The sequence below is a fragment of the Mandrillus leucophaeus genome, unplaced genomic scaffold, assembly GCF_000951045.1.
Source record: "Mandrillus leucophaeus isolate KB7577 unplaced genomic scaffold, Mleu.le_1.0 Scaffold882, whole genome shotgun sequence".
In the NCBI taxonomy this organism is placed as follows: Eukaryota; Metazoa; Chordata; class Mammalia; order Primates; family Cercopithecidae; genus Mandrillus; species Mandrillus leucophaeus.
The window spans coordinates 826,609-848,942 of record NW_012109608.1 but is presented as its reverse complement, the minus strand read 5'-3'; the positions used below and the strand labels follow the sequence as shown (position 1 = coordinate 848,942).

General features: G+C 37.0%; 1 protein-coding gene across 2 annotated transcripts in view; it reads right to left on the bottom strand.

Moving 5' to 3' along the window:
* Positions 1-22,334, bottom strand: part of BCKDHB (branched chain keto acid dehydrogenase E1, beta polypeptide) — a 253,890-nt gene that overhangs the window by 157,780 nt on the left and 73,776 nt on the right. For both annotated transcript variants that reach the window (XM_011969331.1, XM_011969332.1), the window contains exon 7: positions 1,358-1,455. In XM_011969331.1, the coding sequence (XP_011824721.1) occupies positions 1,358-1,455 (98 nt within the window). The remainder of the gene's footprint in view (positions 1-1,357; positions 1,456-22,334) is intronic.

The window sequence follows — 22,334 nt, the reverse complement described above, 5'->3', positions numbered from 1 at the left end:
TAAATAGTGAAGAGAGACATACTTTTTAAATAAGAGCAACAAGAAATGGAAAACTGAAGATGCAGGAGAGAGACGGACTAGCTAATAGACTACAGTCTTGGAGAAGGAAGGTAAAATGGAACACAGTCTGAAACCGATTTGCAGACGTTGTTATGTAAACCAGACACCTCTTCTTCAAGACAAAGGGAAGAAGGAAAGAATCTGAAGCAAAAGGAAGAGCAAGCTATGTGAGTTAATACCTAATACACCCTAACTTACCCATTAAAAAGAGAGGTAAGGTCATGAGCTGACAGTAACAGAGATGTGGATTAAAAAGTGGACAGAAGGACAGCAAAGAGGTTTGCCACACCCACCAAGGACACTGTCAATGGGATACAACTCACCAAGCAGCAGAGTTACCCCACTGAAGGTGAGAAACCATGAGGACTGCAGCTCTCCATGCCAAAAATCAAACGGAGAGGAGAGTAGGAGCTTTTGATATTGAAAACCATTTTTGTTATCTTCTTTATATTGTGTTGCCCTAAATTTCCTAAAATAAGGATTTCCTTTATGCAGAAAAATAAAAACTCACCATATCTTTAAAAGAAGGAGAGAGAAGAAAAGTGGAAGAGATAGGAGTTCATGGCCAGAGAAAAAGTTGGGAGGTAGAGCAAAGTGACAACAAGCCTGGGGGAAAATGAAGTGGATCAGTAGAGAGGGTCACTGGAAAAAAAGACAGACATGGAATTTTGAGTCTGGACCAGTGGATGGGTACACATGGCCAGCAAAGTAATCATGAGAGATGGCAGGAAATGTAATGAAAAAGATTATAGCCATTTGCAGCAAAAGTAATGTGAGTATACACATATTTCAAAAGAAATGTGTTTTTAATTAATACATCGTTGTAACATATTTATGGCCACCACATGTGTATACATTTTAATATATACAGACATCTCACCTTCACTCAGAAATCAGTACCACAGACTTTCAGTTATAAGATGAGGAAGTTCTCAGGATCTAATATACAGCACAGTGACTAACGCAAACAATAGATCTGAAGTGTCCTCACCCCCACCCCCACACACAAAATAGTAACTATGTGTGGTGATGGATCCATTAATTAATTTGATTATGGTAATCATTTCACAAGGTATGCATATATCAAATCATCACATATATACCTTGAATATATATAATTTCATTTGTCAATTACACATCAATAAAGTTGAGGGAAAAAAGAAATTAGCATCAGTAGCACCAGATTTAATCTGAAATATAAAGAAAACATTGTCTTCAATTTTTCATGTATCAGGATTTAAAATGAGAGCTTCCAAGCACAACATAGGTTTTAACAGTTGGGATCAATGCTACTCACCTGAGTGCCCCAGGCAACAAGAGTAACATCACTCCCTTCCTGTATGACTTCGGCCTGGGACAATGGGATGTTGTATGGTTCTATAGGAACCTGTTCCGCTAAATACAGAACAGGAAAAAAAAAAAAAAAAACAGTTATTTTTTCTGAGGTGACACTTGTGCATAAAATAATTTATGAAGCTCATTGTAGCAAAGCTTTATTTTATTTATTGTTTCTCTAAATTCTATATTACTTAAAACAGAAACAGCATTTACGATATGGCTCTATGACATTACTGCACAGATGAATAAATGCAATATAAATGTATAAAATACAGCAGCTATCTTGGAACAAAAAAATAAACTTTAGAAACTAAAAAAATCTTAATAAAGAAGGAACTTTAGTCAGTAAGAATGTATCAATATTGGTCTATTAACTATAATAATTGTATCCTACATGTATGTAAGATGTTAATAATAGGGCAAACAGGGTGTGTGGTATCTAAGAACTCTGTACTATGTTCATACTTTTTCTGTAAATCTAAAATTGTTCTTAAAAATTGTTATTACCTGTGATAAAACTTTATTAAGTTGAATTAAGTTCTCAGATCAATTTTCTAAAAAGTAGCAAATTTATGGGGGTTTGGGGAAAAAATAATAGGGTCAAATTTTAAAGTAGATTGTAGTTTTTCACCTTTTATCTATGAACACTTCATCAATCACAGCCGCTGACAACACCTTAATTTTCAAAACTGAATACTGTAGACCTTAAAAAGATAAACTAAATCAGCTCTATCAAGCCAAAAAGAAGCCACTGGTATCTCAGAGAAAACCATTTTATGACTTCTCTGCCCAACCAAGTACATGCAATATAGAGATGACTGAATCTGGGAGAAAATTATAAATGGAATTTCAAAATAAAATTGAGTATGAAGTTGATGAAACTGCACAGTTATGCTGAGAAGGTTTCTTTAGTTTTTTGTTTTGTTTTTGTTTGTTTGTTTGTCTGAGACAGGATCTCACTCTGTCACCCAGACTGGAGTGTGGTGGCGTGATCTGCAACCTTTGCCTCCCAGGCTCAAGTGATTCTCCTGCCTCAGCCTCCCAAGTAGCTGGGATTACAAGTGCACACCACTACCCCCAGGCTAATTTTTGTATTTTTAGTAGAGATGGGGTTTCACTGTGTTGGCCAGGCTGGTCTTGAACTCCTGACCTCAAATGATCCATCCACCTCGGCCTCCCAAAGTGCTGGGATTACAGGCGTGAGTCACCGCACCCGGGCTTTTTTTTTTTTTTTTTTTGAGGCAGAGTCTCACTCTGTCGCCCAGGCTGGAGTGGAGTGGCGCAATCTTAGCTCACTGCAACCTCTGCCTCCTGGGTTCAAGTGATTCTCAGACCCCCAAGTAGCTGGGATTACAGGCATGCACCACCACACTCTGCTAATGTTTGTATTTTTAGTAGAGACAGGGTTTCACCATGTTGTCCAGGCTGATCTCGAACTCCTGACCTCAGGTGATCCACCCCCAAGGCTCCCAAAATGCTGGGATTACAGGTGTGAGCCACCGCGCCTAGCCATTCTTGAGTTCTTATGTGAAAATACTATCAGTGGAAATGCTGGAAAAAACTGTTGTTCCCTTTTGTTCATTTTCCCCATGGACTTTTTTATTATATATATATATATTCAAAAAGGACAGAAGAGTAAAATTAAAGTAAAAGCTTCCCTCTGGAAGGCTCCCAGTTAGCCCTTCCAACTCCACCATCCAGAAGTAACCAATGCTAACAATTTCCCAGGTGTCTGCTGTAGACAGCTCTCATTCTTTCTGGCATCCAAGATTCTGAATCCTCTTCCTACATTTGGTAAATCCTCTACCTTAGGAGGCAGGGCCCTTTGTCCACTACAGAAGTGAATTCCACATGCCTCCCCGCTAAGGTTCCTCTGCAGCCAGGGCACAAAACATGGGCTCTGGCAATCCAATGCATCCACAGCAGACTCTGAATTGGAAGCTGATGACACAGAAGAGCAGTAACTGTCTAGAATTCATTCTGGAATACTGGTAACAGTGGAGGCAAATCCAGCATCTAGGCTTAGTGGTATCACGGATTCAGACTGACAGTTGCCAGGGCCTCTTTGCAGAACCAGTTATTTGGGGTATTGCTTCTAAATATATGGCCTCTAAACCTGATTCTTGGGGATTCCAGAAATCTGCGAGTTATTTATTTAACCTTCAATAAATTTCTTCTGCTTATACTGGAGAGTTGATTTCATTTGCTTGAAAACTAAGAACTGATTCCGTATCTACTCAGATATTTACCATATGCTAGTGTACACATACATAATCTTTTTTATTTTCACAAATAGAATCACATCATATATACTGTTCAGAACTCTTCTACAATCTGCATTTTTTTCACTCATCAATGTATCTTGACCATACTTCCACGTCAAAGTAGTTTTTAAAATCATGTTTATAAGTAAAAACTATTAAATGTAATGGTGCTTTATGGGTGATACAGCGGTGAATTTTATTCCTTGTATTTTTATAGATTTCCAATCCAATGACATTTATATAACCAGTGTCAGAAAGAGGTGAATATCATTTAAATGATTAATATACTTAAATAAAAAAGAAAACAGTAAAATCTATAAAATTACGTTTTTTAGATAAATCCCGAAACAGACAATAATTAAGCTAACAAACCTGGAACATAAAGCAGTGTTAGAAAACTTATAAGTATTAAAGCACTTCTTTAAAAGTTTTTGTGTAGCTCCCAAACTATGTTGAGTCAGATACTTCCACTGTCTAATTGAGGGGTAGGCTAACTATAGCTGCAAGCTGATTTTTTTGGAAACAGCATTTCATTGGCTCACAACCATGCCATTGATTTACACAGTGTCTACAGCTGTTTCTACCCTACAACAGCAGAGCTGACTAGTTCCAACAGAGACAGTATGGTCCACAAACCTAAAATATGTATTATCTGTTCGTTTACAGAAAAAGATTGCCAGCCCCAATTGTAAACAGTGCTTTCAGAGGTTAATTCCAGCCCATTCATTGATGGCTTAACCCCAGTATTCATTGCATGGACAGATGGATAGACGGATGGATGGATGGATGGATGGATGGATGGATGGATGGATGGATGAATGGATGGACAGATGGATAGATGAATGGACAGGCAGGTAGACAAATAAACAGACAGGGAGACACACATTATCACTGGAGTAGTATATTCTACTTAGCAGGTCTTAATTGTTAAACCAAAGTGAGGGTCAAGAACAATGCTGATGACATCGGACAAACACACCAAAGATAGCACATAGGCTCCTCGTCATCATCAAGTCTCTCCCCTGGCAGCAACATCTGAATGCCAGTAGACAAGGCTTAAAGCCAGTACACACTGCATCTTACTCGTAAGTGGCCATGATTCAAGAGTCCTGTCTTTCCCGCCTTGTAAATCAGTTGCCAGCTGGCGATTAGCAAATCCCTGGAACACACGATTCTTAAGGGCTGGCAGACCACAAGAAATGGGTTGGCATCTTGGCCCACTTCCTTTGTCAGGTTGCCAGTGAGCGATTAATTGCTCTATTGTCTTAAATAAATTACCCCAAATAATAAGGCCTCATTATTTTGACAATTAACTAAGGAACAGCAAAACAAACCAAGTTTTATTCTCTATTTTAAAAACACCATACTGAGAATAAGAAAAAAAAAAACTTCTTCTTAGATTTGCTTAAATGTTATCCCGAGAACAGAATAAGAATTCATTTAAATATGTCCATTTATTTAAATTTGGCAAACAAGTCACCTGGAGAGCAAGCTAGAATTCATAGGTACTTCTTAGTCAAATTTAATTTAAAACATATTTATTCCAGGAAAAGATTGTTATTTCAAGTTAGCTTTCTTGCATTCCTACCCCACGGCTATGTGCTTTGTAAAAGAGAGCAGGTGACAGGAGTTAGAGCACAAATCTTCAGAAGCTAAAGAGCACCACACACAGTCATATTACAGATTCCTATTTTCACAGAAGTGGGACGAACTGATGCCACTCCATTTCACCATATGCTGATTACATTAGAATCTTAGAACTAATAAGCATTCCTCAGATAAACACTTCAGCATCAGATAAATAGTGACAAAATGAACAACTCAGAAAAACAAGAAATCTTTTCAAGGCCAAAATTGTAAAAATGCAATTATCAAACAGGATAGATTTTTTTTAATGCATATTCTCATTCACACTACACATTCACTTAGAGATTCATGGTGTGAATTTGCTCATCCTTGGCCCCATTCTATTTCCCATCCTACTTTTTTCTTTCAGTTTTCTTCTAATTTGCTATATTGCTTATAATCCATCTTAAACACATTTTTGGAAGAGGTGAGGTGTCTAAATAATATATATATATATTAATTATACCAAGCTTAATATACATTTTTCATTTAATAGTTGCTGCATATTCAATATATGCAGGCATCATGCAAGATACTGGAATATGAACTGAAAAACTGAATTGCCATTGAGAAGCACACACTCGACTGTGAGTTACAAAGATGGAAAGAGATTTATCAGCCAACAAATAAAAACATAATATAGCAATGGGAACAAACTGCTCTGGGAATCTAAAGGGAAGCAACAACTTGGTTACAGGGATAGAAGGTTTCATCACGGAGGATACAACTGCTGTGGGTCTTAGAGACAGAGGTACTTGACACAGGAAAAATAGGATATTCCATAAAGAAAGAAAAGGTATGTGCAAAGAAATTGACGTGTGAAATCATGTTTATGCTTGTGTATACATCTACAAAATCAGATTTACATGATATTTCAAGTAAAGGTGAATACTGAAACTTATAAATTATATTCCTAAGTCCCTAGACAGCACTTTCCAATCCTTCTGATTTAATATATTAATAACTTGTGCAGAAAGCATCTGCAAGAAAATAACAACTCACTCTTAACAACACAAGCTCCCCTGTGAAGCACACTATTACCATTACAGAGATAATAAGGTCATTTCTCTGCCCTGTCACTAATCTGCAGTAATGCTAGTTTCCCCACAAACATGAAACTCGGATAGGGCTTTATTTATATTGCATTACACGTGAAATAGTGAGAAAACATAAATGTTCTCTTTTTAAAATGAAGTCAAATATATTTCTAAAATATGTTAGCTCATGCTGTCTGATTCTAACAGCATATTCGAAATCTCCATACCTGAGAAAGCCTATCTGGTTTGTTAAAATTCAGTCTAATGGGGAAAGGTAGGAGGGGGGTAAATCCACCCAACCAGAAACCCAGTTGTGGCTTTGTCTCTGCATCTAATGAGTTTGGTAGTCTCTGACAAAATATTATACTATTTTTGTGTCCCAGTATTCCACCTGTAATCTTAGGACCATTATTGGAACAAAAACATGAACACATTAAATTAATCAGCTCTTAGGAAGAAAACATCATCACAATTTGAAGTAATTCAATGGCAGAGCCATTAAGGCTATAAAGAAGAGCTATTCTTTTTTTTTTTTTTTTTTTATTTTTTTGAGACGGAGTCTCGCTCTGTGGCCCAGGCTGGAGTGCAGTGGCCGGATCTCAGCTCACTGCAAGCTCCACCTCCCGGGTTCCCGCCATTCTCCTGCCTCAGCCTCCCGAGTAGCTGGGACTACAGGCGCCCGCCACCTCGCCCGGCTAATTTTTTTTTTGTATTTTTTAGTAGAGACGGGGTTTCACCGTGTTAGCCAGGATGGTCTTGATCTCCTGACCTCGTGATCCGCCCATCTCGGCCTCCCAAAGTGCTGGGATTACAGGCTTGAGCCACCGCGCCCGGCCAAGAAGAGCTATTCTTATCACTATTATCATTTTCTGTATAAAACTGATAATCAACTATAAACTAATATTGGATTTCTATTTTACAACTGTCATTTTCTGAATTAGTAATCTCCTTTCAGCTTTGAGGTTATTAATCAGTCTTTTTTTTTTGACAATTTTCACTTCTATACTAATAGTTACTTTCAGCACTAATGCTAGAGATAAGAAAGAATACATGAACAAGAAAACTAAGTGTACTTTCTTCTAGAAATCACTTTTAAATTATTCCCTAAGCACAGTTGTACCCAATCTTTCCCTCCCCTCTTCACCTTAAATTATTGAAAAAAATCTAAAGATTAACAGATTAAATCAACATACTATTAAAAATACTTGTTTCTCTCTCCAAGTAATCAAAAAAAAAAAAAAAATCCGTAGAATTGTCCATGATGGCAAGAAGATACCAACTAATTAGAAGATAAAATTAACTTTCAATAAATAAAATAATAATTAAGTGCCAAACTTTGGTAGTACTAAACCCATATGATTATTGAGAGCATGTTTGGACAAAATAAATTGGTACAAAAGTCTCAATGTCCCAAGGGAATAAACCAAAGAGGTCTCCTGGGAGCAACAGTGGGTGAGGCTCCCACAACATAACATAGACTTTCAAGCCATAAGTATGACATGGTTTTACTGAGTATTATGGCAAATGGAAGGCAAAGAAGTGAGAGATCAAATGAAGTAGAGCAAATAGAGAAAACCATTTTAAAAAGGCAAATCTTGAAAAATAAATATAATTAGATGTACGAAGGCAAAAAGCTGACATTCTTAGCAGTGGGGTACATACTCATAACAGAAGAGTGAAAATAAGTAAGCTGGGCACAACACCACGTCATCTCATATGAAGCATTGAAATGGACACTCTATCACTTCGACAATATTCTTGCCAAAAAGACATAACTTGAGTTTAATCACGAGGAAACATCAAACAAACCCAATTTGAGGAGCAGTCTACAAAAGAGCTGACCAAATGTGGTGACCATGACAGACAAAAAGGACAAGGAACTGTCTTCCCCAGAATAAAGGAAACTTAGGAGAAAGAACAATAAATGAAGACTCTGGATAGAATCTCAGTCCAAAGAAAGGACATTGGTGGGGCAATTAATGAAAATGGAATTAAGTGAATAGAGCAGTTAACAGTATTATATCCATGCTAATGTCCTGATATTTATCACTATTACTGTGGTTATTTATGAGGTTAACATGGGGGAATGCTGAGTGAAAAGTACATATGAATTCTTCATACTATTTTTGCAATCTTTTTGTTTGAACTACTTCAAAATAAAAATTTCAACAAAATTTGTAATATTAAACTCAAAAACAAAAATGAGGTTGACCTACCTTAACAAGTCTCCATTAGACGGTTGGGAAAATAAGTTATGATATAATAGAAAGTATACCAAATTTGAAAAGTCATTGAAAATCAACTATGAGAAACTAGGACTAATGCAAGGCCTGATAGAGACACTATACATTGATACTTCCTTGTGAAACAAATTCTATTTGGAAATGCTAGTACAAATAAAGAAAATGAGGATATTAACAAAGCTCTCTAACTGTAAAAGAAGCAAAGCCACATTTGGTATTCTATTTATGACCTCCTTATCTTCCTGGATAAATTTAACTGAGTTCTGAATATCGAGAGATATGAATATATGAAGATGTAAATTCAGTATCTGCATATGCCAGTCAGCATTTTGCTAGACACTCTCGACCACTAAATGAAAAACAATGACCAATCAACAGTCTAAATATAATTATATCAAGTCATAATTAGCTAATACCTTGCATGTAACCAGGAGACTTCTTTTTTTTTTCTGAGACAGAGTCTCACTCTGTTGCCAAGGCAGGAGTGCACTGGCACGGTCCCAGCTCACTGCAACCTCCACCTCCCGCGTTCATGCAATTCTCCTGTCTCAGCCTCCTGAGTAGCTGGGATTATAGGTGCCCGCCACCACACCTGGCTAATTTTTGTATTCTTCAGTAGAGATGGGGTTTCGCCATGTTGGCTAGGCTGGCCTTGAACTCCTGACCTCAGGTGATCCGTCAGCCTCGGCCTCCCAAAGTGCTGGGATTACAGGCGTGAGCCACTACGCCTGGCCAGGAGACTTCTTAAACTGAGATACTTTTACATTTAAAACATGATTTTAAGGTCGTAAATGTTTTATAGTGTTATTGCTTCAGAGGGTAATGTTTTCTTATTATCACTGAGTAACACTGAAAAATTAAAAAAAAAAACTCATCTGTTATTTTTAACCGAACAGCAATATTAACTTGAAACATAAAGGCTTGGACTCATTTAAACTCAAATGCAGTCCAATTTTTTTCTTCAATAATTAACTGGCAAGTCACACATTTCCAGTTCTTTTGCATAATGAGATAAATTAGGAATCTTTTCAAAATAATTGGCAAATATTTGCTGTGTGCAGTGGGTCATGTCTTTAATCCCAGCACTTTTGGAGGCCGAGGTGGGCAGATCACCTTGAGGTCAGGAGTTCGAGACTGGTCTGGGCAATATGGTGAAATCCAATCTCTACTAAAAATACAAAAAAATTAGCTGGGCATGGTGGCACACACCTATAATCCCAGCTACTCGGGAGTCTGAGACATAAGAATCGCTTGAACCTGGGAGATGGAGGTTGCAGTGAGTTGAGATCACACCATTGCACTCCAGCCTGGGCAACAGAGCAAGACTCCATCTCAAAAAAAAAAAAAAAACCAGTTGGCAAATATAAATCACAAAAGTAATGATATGATAAGGCACCTTCATATTTCTTACAAAATTTCCAAATTAACTTCATTACATTTCCCTGTCTCATTTAATGTAAACAAAAAAAGAAGCTTTGATGACACTAATACTCTATAATATGCATCAGTATATTTAATACACAACACATTAAAATTTGGCCATATTTATAACACAACTTGTTCAATCTTTGCAATTACCCTTATGGTTTTCTGTTCGTTTGTTTGTTTACTGTACTCTCTAGTATGCAGTATTTCATAGTGTAGGAAAAGTTCTCCTATCACCAATTTTAATGGCAATTGTTTGTCTTCCATGTTTAATATATTTGAATTCCTTTGGTAAATATTTTCCAAAGCACTTTCTATAGCAAAGAGTTACACATATAGAATAAACTTTGTTTATAGGGTATAAATTTTACAAGGGAAATTGGAAAACTGACAAAAAAAATTGAACACTGAATGAAAGGGCGATATTTTAAAGCCATTCTACATCAGCACATAGAGTTTAAAAGGGAAAAAATATCACCTAGCAAAAAGAATTATACAGAGACAGAAAAAACACTTCAATAAAGTGCATCATTATTGTATGAACCATTAGGGAAAGAAACTGCTAATTAAACTGATACACTTTATAGAATTTTTATTTTATTCTTATTGAAAGAAAAAATTGTAGACTTAATTAGATATGGGTTTTTATTATCTATCACCCTGACACAGGCATAAAAACAAAACATAAGCAAAATAAGTTGGTTTAATCAATTTCTAAAATTCATGAAGAAATCCAAATGTAATTCTTCTCACTCTTTGACATATAATCATCAGTGTCCATATTTCTCCAGAGAATCTCATTTTCTGTGTCACCAAGCACATCAGTGATGCAGTGCTTTTTTAAATGAATTCATTAAAAAATTAAAAGATTGATGCTAGGCTCTCAAGCTAGCTCAGCAATTAGGCACAGTCTACTTTACACTCCTGCTTCCAAGGGTTGTTAAACTACTGTGATTTCCCACTTCCCCCACCCTTCTATCTCACCACAATCATTTAGCATCTCCTTGTCAAAAGTCTTCAACTTGTCAAAAGAGACACCTCCTCTGGTGTCTCTGGAATTTTATTCTAAGCTATATTATGATTTTTATATTGGTACATAAGCAGATAACATCAACTACTGGCCACTGGATGAGATGACTGCAACATGCCATTGTTTTTAAGTCACAATCCAGTATCAGAGAGATTAAAATATAAGGGGGGAAGGGGTAGCTTAGAATCAATGAAATATAGTGGCTTCTATTGGGTAGATGACTTTAAATCATTGAAATATTAGTATATATGTAATATATTTTTCACATCATGCTTTTGGTAATGTAAGTCCCTCGGTTTTCATAAGTCCAATGTTACCCATGAGGAGCAACAATTCCCACTAGACACCAAGCATGAGCTGTGTCCACTGACTTCCTAAATGCAGACGAGACAGAAAAAGTCACTGGGACACACTGACAACAAAAGACAATTATTTTCAGGTAAGAAAGATATATAGGGAATACATGCTATATTTATTAGACTGCAAAATTCCTTATTGCATATCTAACATTAAATGATAGCTGTTGATTTCATTGATGAATACCCTCTTCTCAAGGGTAACCTCTCCAGAAAAATTTAATTTAATTTAGGGAATCTGTTACAAAGATGTCGGAAGGGCTAGGGTAACAAATGGTGAAACAATGCAAACCAAGGATGACTGCATGCAAACAATGCAAACCAGGAAGCAGCTACCATCTCTGAGCCGGACCCAAAAGCTCACAGGAGCCACTATCAGTGCTGGAACCACCACTGGCTGCTGCTGAGCAGAGCCATCCCTATTAAATGTCCTACCACCAACATCACTGCCATCTACACTGTGGAACAACAGTCACTGCAGCACAGCAAAGTCTCCTCAACTGCCACTACCAAAGCTGCCTCAAACACCACAATGGCTTCCTTTCTGCCTTCCTCCCACCCTCTAATGAAAGTCAGCTTGCAAGGGGGTGAGGAAAATACAGTGAACTTGTTTCCAGCCCATGAATTACAGAAGAAAACACAGAAGGGCAAGTGTGAGGATGACAGACAACTAACAAAGACCCAACAGAGATTTAAATTATAAATAGCACTTAGATGAAAAGGTCACCTTTGATGAGAAATAAAGAAGACTCCAATATATTAATAATAATGAGAAAGGCTAATATTTAGTGAGCCCTTTCAACATATTAGGCACGTTTAAGCACCTTTAAAGTATCACCTCTTATCCTTACAACTCAATGTGACTGATACTAGATTTATCCAATGCTACATTTGAGAAAACAGGCAAAGACAAATGAAAGAAATCGGTTATAGATAGTGTGGCCACTCTGCGGTCCAAGCTCATAATCACTGTTATAGTAGATAGAAATCTGCCCAAAATGGGTTTCAGAAATATTAAATATAAACATATATCAAGCTTGATCCTTTCCATAAGTCTTGAAAAATTGCAAAAATTGTGTATTTTAAAAAGGGAGGTGTTATGCTTGCCATATTTGTTTTAAAATAGAAAATATAACCTAAGATTATATAATGGCTGTTTTTCCTGAGATTGATCAAAGTGTTAAATCTAGAATTTTCTCTCACAGATTCCCAGCAATTCCTTACCATTTTCTGAAATTAATTTTTTACACACTAATCAAGTTTTACATTCCATAAACCAGGTGGAATCTATACATACTTATCATCCACCATCTGCCTCAGTGCATTGCTGTATATCACTCCTCCATTACAAATCTGTATTTTTCTTGAACATAAATTCCTTCATATTAAATCATGGATTAATATCACAAAAAATGAAGAACTCCAAGTTTACTTATATAGCCAGAAACTGTGATTTGTAGTCCAATACTAATCACTTCATACACTAGCTATATTCAGTGCTAGAGATACATAAATTAGCTAGAATTCATAAATTCAAGTTCAACACTGAGAGATGCTGAAAGGGCATTAATAAAATTAATAAATGTTCTAAATTATTATATATCACTGAGAAAATTTTCTCTACTGTAATTTTTATAAGCCTACAACTTTATTTCTAGCTTTAAAAAGTAAATATACATGAAAATTACTAAACACCTAATGGCCTTAAGAGTTTAGTGTTTTCCACCTATCTGCCTCTAAGTATAGGTAGACCTAAATTTTCCCATTTTCAACTTATGCTCAACACACACTTACATATATAGTGTAGATGAAAACTCCTAAAGGGCTTATTATATGCCTTTTATTCTAAATTTTAAATTCTGAAGGTAAGTTAGCTATAAGAATGGAAGCTCAACACCCTTTCCGCTAGTCAAGTGTTCAGTTTTGGCATTGTTAATGTCACTGCCTGTACAGCAATGTTCCTATACTATTAGAATTCTTATTTGCCCTTAATACTTTATAAGTAAACAACAGAAAAGTGAAAATACTCTTATCAGCAAAGAGAATATTGTAAAATTGGAGGCAAGTACGAAATTACTTGCTATGTTGCACACAGTAAATTTTTAACCTCAGCTGGATGCTCAGTGCATTTAAGTCACTTGAATTGATCAATTCAAAAGGGAAAAAATTAAAGGTATATATAAAATGTTGGAAACTATATCACTGACAACCGTGTATAAAAGGTGAAGTTTAAACAGAATTTTATTTTAGCTCTCTTGGCAAGGAAATCTATTTATTAAATGTAAGTAAATATTTGACTTCCAGATATTTGACTGCACACATTCTGAGAAACACATTAGGAATGGGCTGTAGTCAAAAAGTGGAAGATTATGGCTTGATTTAAAATGATAAAATACACTCCCAAATACATTAGAATATGTTGTAAATAATCCTAAATAATCTATAAGAGTCCCAGAAAGACTAAAAATGTACCACAGTGGCCCACATATGACCATAGACCCAGCAACTGTTTCTATCCACCTCTCTTGCTAAATCTGAACCACCCCATCAATGGCTACTAAACTGCAAAACAATTCCTTAGAAAACAAACTGCAAAAACAATTCCTCAGAAAACTTATTTTTATTTTTATTTTTATTTTTATTTTATATTCAAGGGTACATGTGCAGGTTTGCCATATAGGTAAACTGCATGTCAGGGGGGCTTGGTGTACAAATTATTTCATCACCCAGGTAATAAGCATAGTAAGTGATTGGTAGTTTGTTTTTCGGGTTTTGGGGTTTTGGAGGGTTTTTTAAGACAGGGTCTTACCCTGTCGCCCAGGCTGGAGTGCAGTGGTGCAATCTCGGATCACTTGCAACCTCCACCTCCCAGGCTCAAGTGATCTTCCCATCTCAGCCTCGCAAGAATCTGGCACTACAGGAGCACACCACCAAGCCCGGCTAATTTTTGTATTTTTTTTGTAGAGATGGGGGTCTCACCATGTTGTCCAGCCTGGTCTCGAACCGTTGGTTCAAGCGATCCACCAACCTCAGTGATAGGTATTATTCTGATCCTCATCCTCCTTCCACCCTCCTTCCACCCTCCACCCTTAAGCACACCCCCAATATCTGTTGTCCGCTTTTCTGTGTGTACTCAATGTCTACCTTCCACTTATAAGTGAGAACATGTGGTATTTGATTTTCTGTTCATGCGTTAGTTTGCTAAGGATAATGGCCTCCAGCTCCATCCATGTTCCTGCAAAGGACATGATCTCATCCTTTTTTATGGCTGTATGGTTTTCCATGGTGTATATATATACTACATTTTCTTTACCCAGTCTATCATTGATGGGCATTTAGGTTGATTTTATGTCTTTGCTATTGTGAATAGTGCTGCAATTAACATGAACATGCATGTGTCTTTATGGTAAAATGATTTATATTCCTTTGGGTGTATATTAAATAATGGGATTGCTGGGTTGAATGATAATTCTTTTTCAAGTTCTTTGAGAAAACACAAAACTGCTTTCCACAATGGCTGAACCAGTTGACATTTCCACCAGCAGTGTATAAATGTTCCCTTTTCTCCAGAACTTCACCAGCGTCTCTTAATTTCTGACTTTTTAATAATAGCTATTCTGACTGGCGTAAGATGGTATCTCATTGTGGTTTTGATTTGCATTTCTCTAACGATGTGCGATGTTGAGCATTTTCTCATATGCTTGTTGGCTACATGATTGTTTTTCTTCTGAAAAGTGTCTGTTCATGTCCTTTGCCCTCTTTCTTGCTTGGGGTTGTTTTTGGCTTGTAAATTTGTTTAAGTTCCTCATAGATTCTGGATATTAGACCTTTGTCAGATGCATAGTTTGCAAATATTTTCTCCCTTTCTATAGGTTGTCTGTTTACTCTGTTGGTAGTTTTAGACTAACCCTGAAACCAGCTAAATATCAGCTGAAACTGCTTGTTAATGTTCTATAGACCCTTACCCCTACCTCTCTACTGAGTTAGAATACTTCTTCTAATTAGTTCTCATGCCCCAACATTCTGAATAAAAGCTTAGTTTAAGAGTTAATATTAAAATAAATCATTGGAGATTTTTATGAGAATAATAGCAACCACTTTTAACAACACCATTAACATTTATTAAGTATTTACTATGTGTCAGACATGATTCTAAATACATGTATTAACACATTTAAAATTCAAATGATACTGCAAAGAAAATTTTATACTACTAAAATTTTAAAAGCTAGAGGAAATACAAAGATCTAAATTACCAACATGGAGAAAATGGTGGACACAAGACAGAACTAACATGTAGCTCCCATGTGGACAGACAGAACAGTGTGTGGAGACTCACACTGTGAACTTTTCCTCCAAGAACCACCTCAGGAACCTACCAGGAAAACCAAAACAATTTACTGACCCTTTGAAAGAAGTAGCCTGACACTGCAAACTCCATGAGACAGCTGGAAAACTGTGAGTTCCCAAGGTGTGAGTGGGGGAAACGTCTGCCTCGGAACAGACATCCCCACTGGGGAACCTAAAAATCCAGATCACAGGAGAAGAATTTAACCTCATCTGAAGTTAAAATGGATTTAGGCAGCCAAGTGAAATATCAAAGTAGAAGAAGGAGCGGGAAGCGCCCTGTAGGCACTCCCAGTCCCCAGCTCAAACCAGAGAAAGCCATCCCTGACTTATCTCACGGGGGTCCTTAGGGAAGGTAGCCAGTGGAATTAGGGAGGGGCGGGCATAAGTTAAAAGACGCTTCTAGCTGAACTTCATAATACTTTCAACTGAGTACAAATTTTCCTGAGCAGAGTCCGGGGGCAAACAGGAAGTGCAGATACAACTTGCAGATAAAAGCACAGAAGCCACAGTTGATGGTGCAGGCAGATGGAAAAGGGCAAGGCCTGAGAGCCCTGCTTGTTTTCTCAGCAGGAAGGCTTGTAGTCTGGGGCAAGATCTATTCCTGTTCCCCAGCTGCCTGAATATAAACATGTGCTGTTGGTGGGGCATGGCAGGAGTAAGACTGGCCTTGCTGGCTGCATGGGAGCTGGGTGAGGCCTGTCACTGCTGGCTTCCCCCTCTTCCCTGGTGACCAGTATGACACAGCAGAGGCAGCCATAATGCCCCTGGAACATAAATCTATTGGCCTGAGAACCACACCCCATCACCCACAGTGGCCTCGGCAAGCCCTGCTTAAGGAGAGTCTGAGCTCAGACCTGCCTAGGCCTGTCCCCACCTGATGGGTTTTCACTACCCACCCTGGTAGCCCAAGCCAAAATACATAAACTCTTGAGAACTCTAAGGCTCCATCCAGGGCCCCATCCATTGCCTGAGGAACCCAAGTACTCATCCTGGCCAACGAAGAACAAGCTTATATCCCCCTTCTACTACCACAACTGGCATTCTCTTAAAAGCACCAGCTCCTGGCTAGAGGCCAACAAACTCAGGACATAAAATAATAATCCTGCTCCAAAAAGGAGAAAACAGCTAATTCCACCATCTAGAACATCCTGGCTAACCAGAGGTTCTAAGTCTGGCCACATAACAACTTCACTGCTGGCATCATCAGCATTCGAAAAAACCAGCACACCAAACAAAATGACAACCAAGGACTGTCATAAAGTACACTTAACTCCCTTGCCACCTATACTGAAGCAGGTGCTGGCATCCACAGCTAGGAGATATGAAGACAGATCACCTCACAGGACTCTTTGCAGACATTCTCCAGCATCAGCCCAGAGACCATTAGCCCCGCTGGGTGGCTAAAGCAAGAAATACAGTAACAATCACTGCAGTCCAGCTCTCTCCAGAAGCCCCATCTCCAGGTGAAGGGGACAGCGTCACATCAAGGAATCAGCCCATGGGAGAAAAGAATCTGAACAGCAGCCCTTGAGTTCCAGATCTTTCCACTGAAACAGTCTACCAAAATGAGAAGGAACCAGAAAAGTAATTATGGTAATATGGCAAAACAAGGTTCTTTAACACCCCAAAAAGATCACACTCGCTCTCCAACGATAGATTCAAATGAAGAAAAAATCTCTGATTGCCAAATAAGGAATTCAGAAGGTTGATTATTAAGGTACTCAAGGAGGTACCAGAAAAGGTAAAAAAACAACTTAAAGAAAATTAAAAAAAAAAACAATACAGGATATGGATGAAAAGGTGTACAGATAAATAAATATCATAAAGAAAAAAACAGCCACAAGTTCTGAAAATGAAAGACACACATAGAGAAACAAAAAATACACTGCAAGGTTTCAACAACAGACTAGAACAAGTAGAAGAAAGAACTTCAGAGCTCAAAGACAAGGCTTATGAATTAACTGAAAGACAAAGAAAAATGAACAAAGCCTCCAAGAAGTCTGAGATTATGTTAAACGACCAAACCTAAGAATAATTGGTATTCCTGAGGAAGAAGAAAAATCTAAAAGTTCAGAAAACTTATTTGAGGGGATAATAGAGAAAAATTTCCCTGTCCTTGCTAGAGATCTAGACATTCAAATATAAAAAGCTCAAAGAACACCTGGGAAATTCATTGCAAAAAGATCATCTCCTAGGCACATGGTCATCAAGTTATCTAAAGTCGAGACAAAGGAAAGAATCTGAAGAGTTGTGAGGCAAAAGCATCAGGTAACCTATAAAGGAAAACCTCTCAGATTAACAGAAGATTTCTCAGTGGAAACCCTACAAGCCAAGAGGGATTGGGATCCTATCTTTAGCCTCCTTAAACAAAATAATTATCAGTCAACAATTTTGTATCCAGCAAAACTAACCTTCATAAATGGAGGAGAGATAAAGTCTTTTTCAGATAAACAAATGCTGAAAGAATTCTCCACTACCAAGCCAGCACCACAAGAACTTCTAAAAGGAGTTCTAAATCTTGAAACAAAACCTTGAAATATACCAAAATAGAACCTCTCTAAATTATAAATCTCACAAGGGCTATTAAAAAAAAAGAGAGAACTTAAAAAAAAAAAAAAAGGTATTCAGGCAACAACATGATGAATAAAACAGTACCTCACATCTCAATGCTAATGTTAAATGTATATGGCTTAAGTGCTCCACTTAAAAGATACAGAATAAATAAAAATCCACCAACCAAGTATCTACTGTCTGTCTTCAAGAGACTTACTTACCACATAAGGACTCACATAAACTTAACATAAAGGGATGGAAAAAGATATTACATGCAAATGGAAACCAAAGCAAGCAGGAGTAGGTATTCTCAGACAAAACAGACTTTAAAGCAACAAAAATTTAAAAAGTCAAAGAGGGATATTACATAATGATAAAAGGACTACTCCAACAGGAAAATATCACAATCCTAAATAATATGCACCTAACACTGGAGCTCCCAAATTTATAAAACAATTACTACTAGATGAATAAGTTGAAAACTTATTTGCACACAAAAACCTGCACATGGATGTTTATAGCAACTTTATTCATAACTGTCAAAACTTAGAAGCAACCAAGATACTTTTCTGCAGGTGAATGAATAAACTGTGTTACTTCCAAACAATGGAGTATTATTCAGCATTAAATAGAAATGAGTTATCAAGCCATGAAAAGACACGAAGGAACCTTAAATACATATTATTAAGTGAAGGAAGCCAATCTGAAAAGGTTTCATACTGTATGATTCCAATTATATGACATTCTGGAAAAGATAAAACTATGGATACAGTAAAGATATCAGTGGTTGCCAGGGGTTGAAGTGAGGGGAGACAAACAGATGAAGCACAGAAAATTTCTAGGACAGTGGAAATACTCTGCAAGATATTACAGTGGTAGATACACGTCATTATACCACCCATAGAAGGTACAACACTAAGAGTGAACACTGATGTAAACCATGGACTTTGAGTGATGACAATGTGTTAACATAGGTCATCAATTGTAAAAAATGTACAACTCTGATGGGGATGTTGACAATGGGGAAGGCTATGCTTGTTTGAGGTCAGTAGGTATGTGGAAAATCTCTGTGTCTTTCTCTCAATTTCGCTGTGAGCCTAAAACGGCTCTTAAAAAATTAACTCTTCTAATTAAAAAATGGCAAATTCTGATATACAAGTGAATAAAAACACAAGGTTTTCACTCTTACAATTACCAAGTTAAATGTCTGACAAATATTTCCTGTTTTCATTTTTAGATTTCAGTAACAAATAGTTACTTTATTGAGTCTTGCCTCCCTGCAGTACCTGTGGCAATGATTCCCTATCCTTCCACAGCTTTTTATTAACTGCTGTTTAGACACACAGCATCTGGCTTCATCAATCATGCATTACTCAGGGCTAAACTGAATATATGGGGCTTAGAGAAAGTAAGAAAGGGATTAAGAGATACAGGTTGTAGAGTTTTTACAATAAAGAACACAGGCGTAATTTTCTTCTTCTACATACACATATATATATAAGCCGAGATGTTTTCTTCAGCATTGTTTAAAATAACCAGAATTTAGAAATAACTCATTGTTCCATAATAGGGAAAGGATACATGTGAAGGTACATGTGAAGAAATTTTATGACTATAAAACAAATATGGTTTTATAAATACAAAAACCAGCTAAGCCTATGTGAATAGATACAGAAATATACCAAAAATATACTGGTAAGAAAAGCAAGTTATACAATATTTGTAACATGCTCTTATTTGTATTATTTGTGTGTGTACATTTTATACACTCACATACTTGACTAAATGGATAGAAAATAATTTGCAAAGCAAGTTACAAAACAATGTTTATAACACAATATTTTTATGTTACACACACAAAATCTGTTTACATGGCAGTAAATGTATTCTATATATTCACGTATGTATGTAAATATAAAGGCACAGAAAAAGGCTTAAGGAAAGGAGTTCAAAATGATGCAGTAGGGAAAGGGAACTTTCACTATATTATGCTATGTAGTTCTGTTATGCTGGAACTTTTTACAAAGAAAGCACATGACTCGTGGTATTAAAATTTTATTCAGGAACAAAAATAAATCACTCTACCACATAGCTTAAGCTTAGTCATTGAGAATGTAAATACCTTAAAGCTAATGATCAAAAATAGGTATCTGCTTATGGTCATAAAAAAGTGAATAATATTAAGAATATACCATAGTATAAGAAAATTCCACTGGGTCCCATTCCATGAATAGCTCAGTTTATTAAGTCAGTCACAGAAGATATACAAACAAATTCAAAGGCAACTGCACTGTCAGTTGACTAAACACCTTTTGACTCTTCTTGCTACTCAATACTAAATCAGGGCCTTCTCATCACAAAATAGAATAATTGCCTATTAGCTGAAGTCCTGCTTGCTTTAGATATCTGGAACTGTAAATTTACAACAAATGCTACCATGCAATTTTAAGAAAGAAATAGAAATCTACTTGATCACTTCATAAAATAATAAATATGAAATAAACAAACATGACTTGTAATCAAATAGAAACTGAAATAAATTGATTAACAATATACGTTTAAAAGTGTAGATAAAACAGTCTTACAGTATATACAACAAAAACTCAACAGTAGTTAGAGGATGGACTTATGGGTTCCCTTTATCTTTGTTTGTACTTTTCAGTACAAACATATATAAAAGATTAAACAATAGATACAATTCAAATCTTCCTGTATTCACATCCTTCTGCAATATGAGTATGCATCTTTTCCCATGAAGAGATGCTATTTGTCCTTCTCTTCAACTTGGGCTGACTTTCTGACTTATTTTGGCCAACATACTATAGCAGAAGTGACAGTATGTCAACTCCAAGCCTATGCTTCAAGGGCCTTACAACCTGTGCTTCCAGCAGGTGAACAAGCTTGAGCTAGCCCACAGGGTGATAAAGAGACAGATAGACCGGCCGGGCGCGGTGGCTCAAGCCTGTAATCCCAGCACTTTGGCAGGCCGAAACGGGCGGATCACGAGGTCAGGAGATCAAGACCATCCTGGCTAACACGGTGAAACCCCGTCTCTACTAAAAAATACAAAAAAAAAACTAAAAAAAAAAACTAGCCGGGCCAGGTGGCGGGCGCCTGTAGTCCCAGCTACTCGGGAGGCTGAGGCAGGAGAATGGCGTAAACCCGGGAGGCGGAGCTTGCAGTGAGCTGAGATCCGGCCACTGCACTCCAGCCCGGGCGACAGAGCGAGACTCCGCCTAAAAAAAAAAAAAAAAAAGAGAGAGAGAGACAGATAGACCAAAGCCTACCAGCCACAACTGGTGAAATAGCCCAACTAAGATCAGCAAATCCAATCCACACCTGACCTGCAACTGACTATAGACCTATGAGGGAGCCAAGACAAGACCAGAATTGCTGAGCTGTGCCCAGTCTAAATGCTGACCTACAGATGAGCTATATAAAGAACGTTGTTGACTTAGCCACTAAGTTTTAGGAGTGGCTTGTTAAGCATCGATGGCTCACAGATAGAGTATGTGTTATCTTTATAATGAGAAAAATAAATCTTTTTAAGAAAATAAGGTAAGCCATTGTAAACCAATGCCTTAATTATAACATTGTGTACAACAAAATAAAATTATCTGATTTTCAGCAGTTGTATACATTTTTAATCTAAAAAGAAGAAATTAAGCTCAAGAGGGTATCAGAACTACTTCATTGTAGTTAAAGATCCAGCTGACATTTAGCAAACCTAACTGTCTTAGTTCATTTTGTTTTGCTAGGACAGAATACCTAAGACTGGATGATTTATAGATAAAATGCATTTCTTAAAGTCTGGAGTTCAACTATTTCAACCAAAAGACTTAAAAGTTGTTGCCTGAATAATTAATAGCCTACCAACCAAAAAAAGTCCAGGACCAAACAGATTCACAGCCGAATTCTGCCAGACGTACAAGGAGGAGTTGGTACCATTCCTTCTGAAACTATTCCAATCAATAGAAAAAGAGGGAATCCTCCCTAACTCATTTTACAAGGACAACATCATCCTGATACCAAAGCCTGGCAGAGACACAACA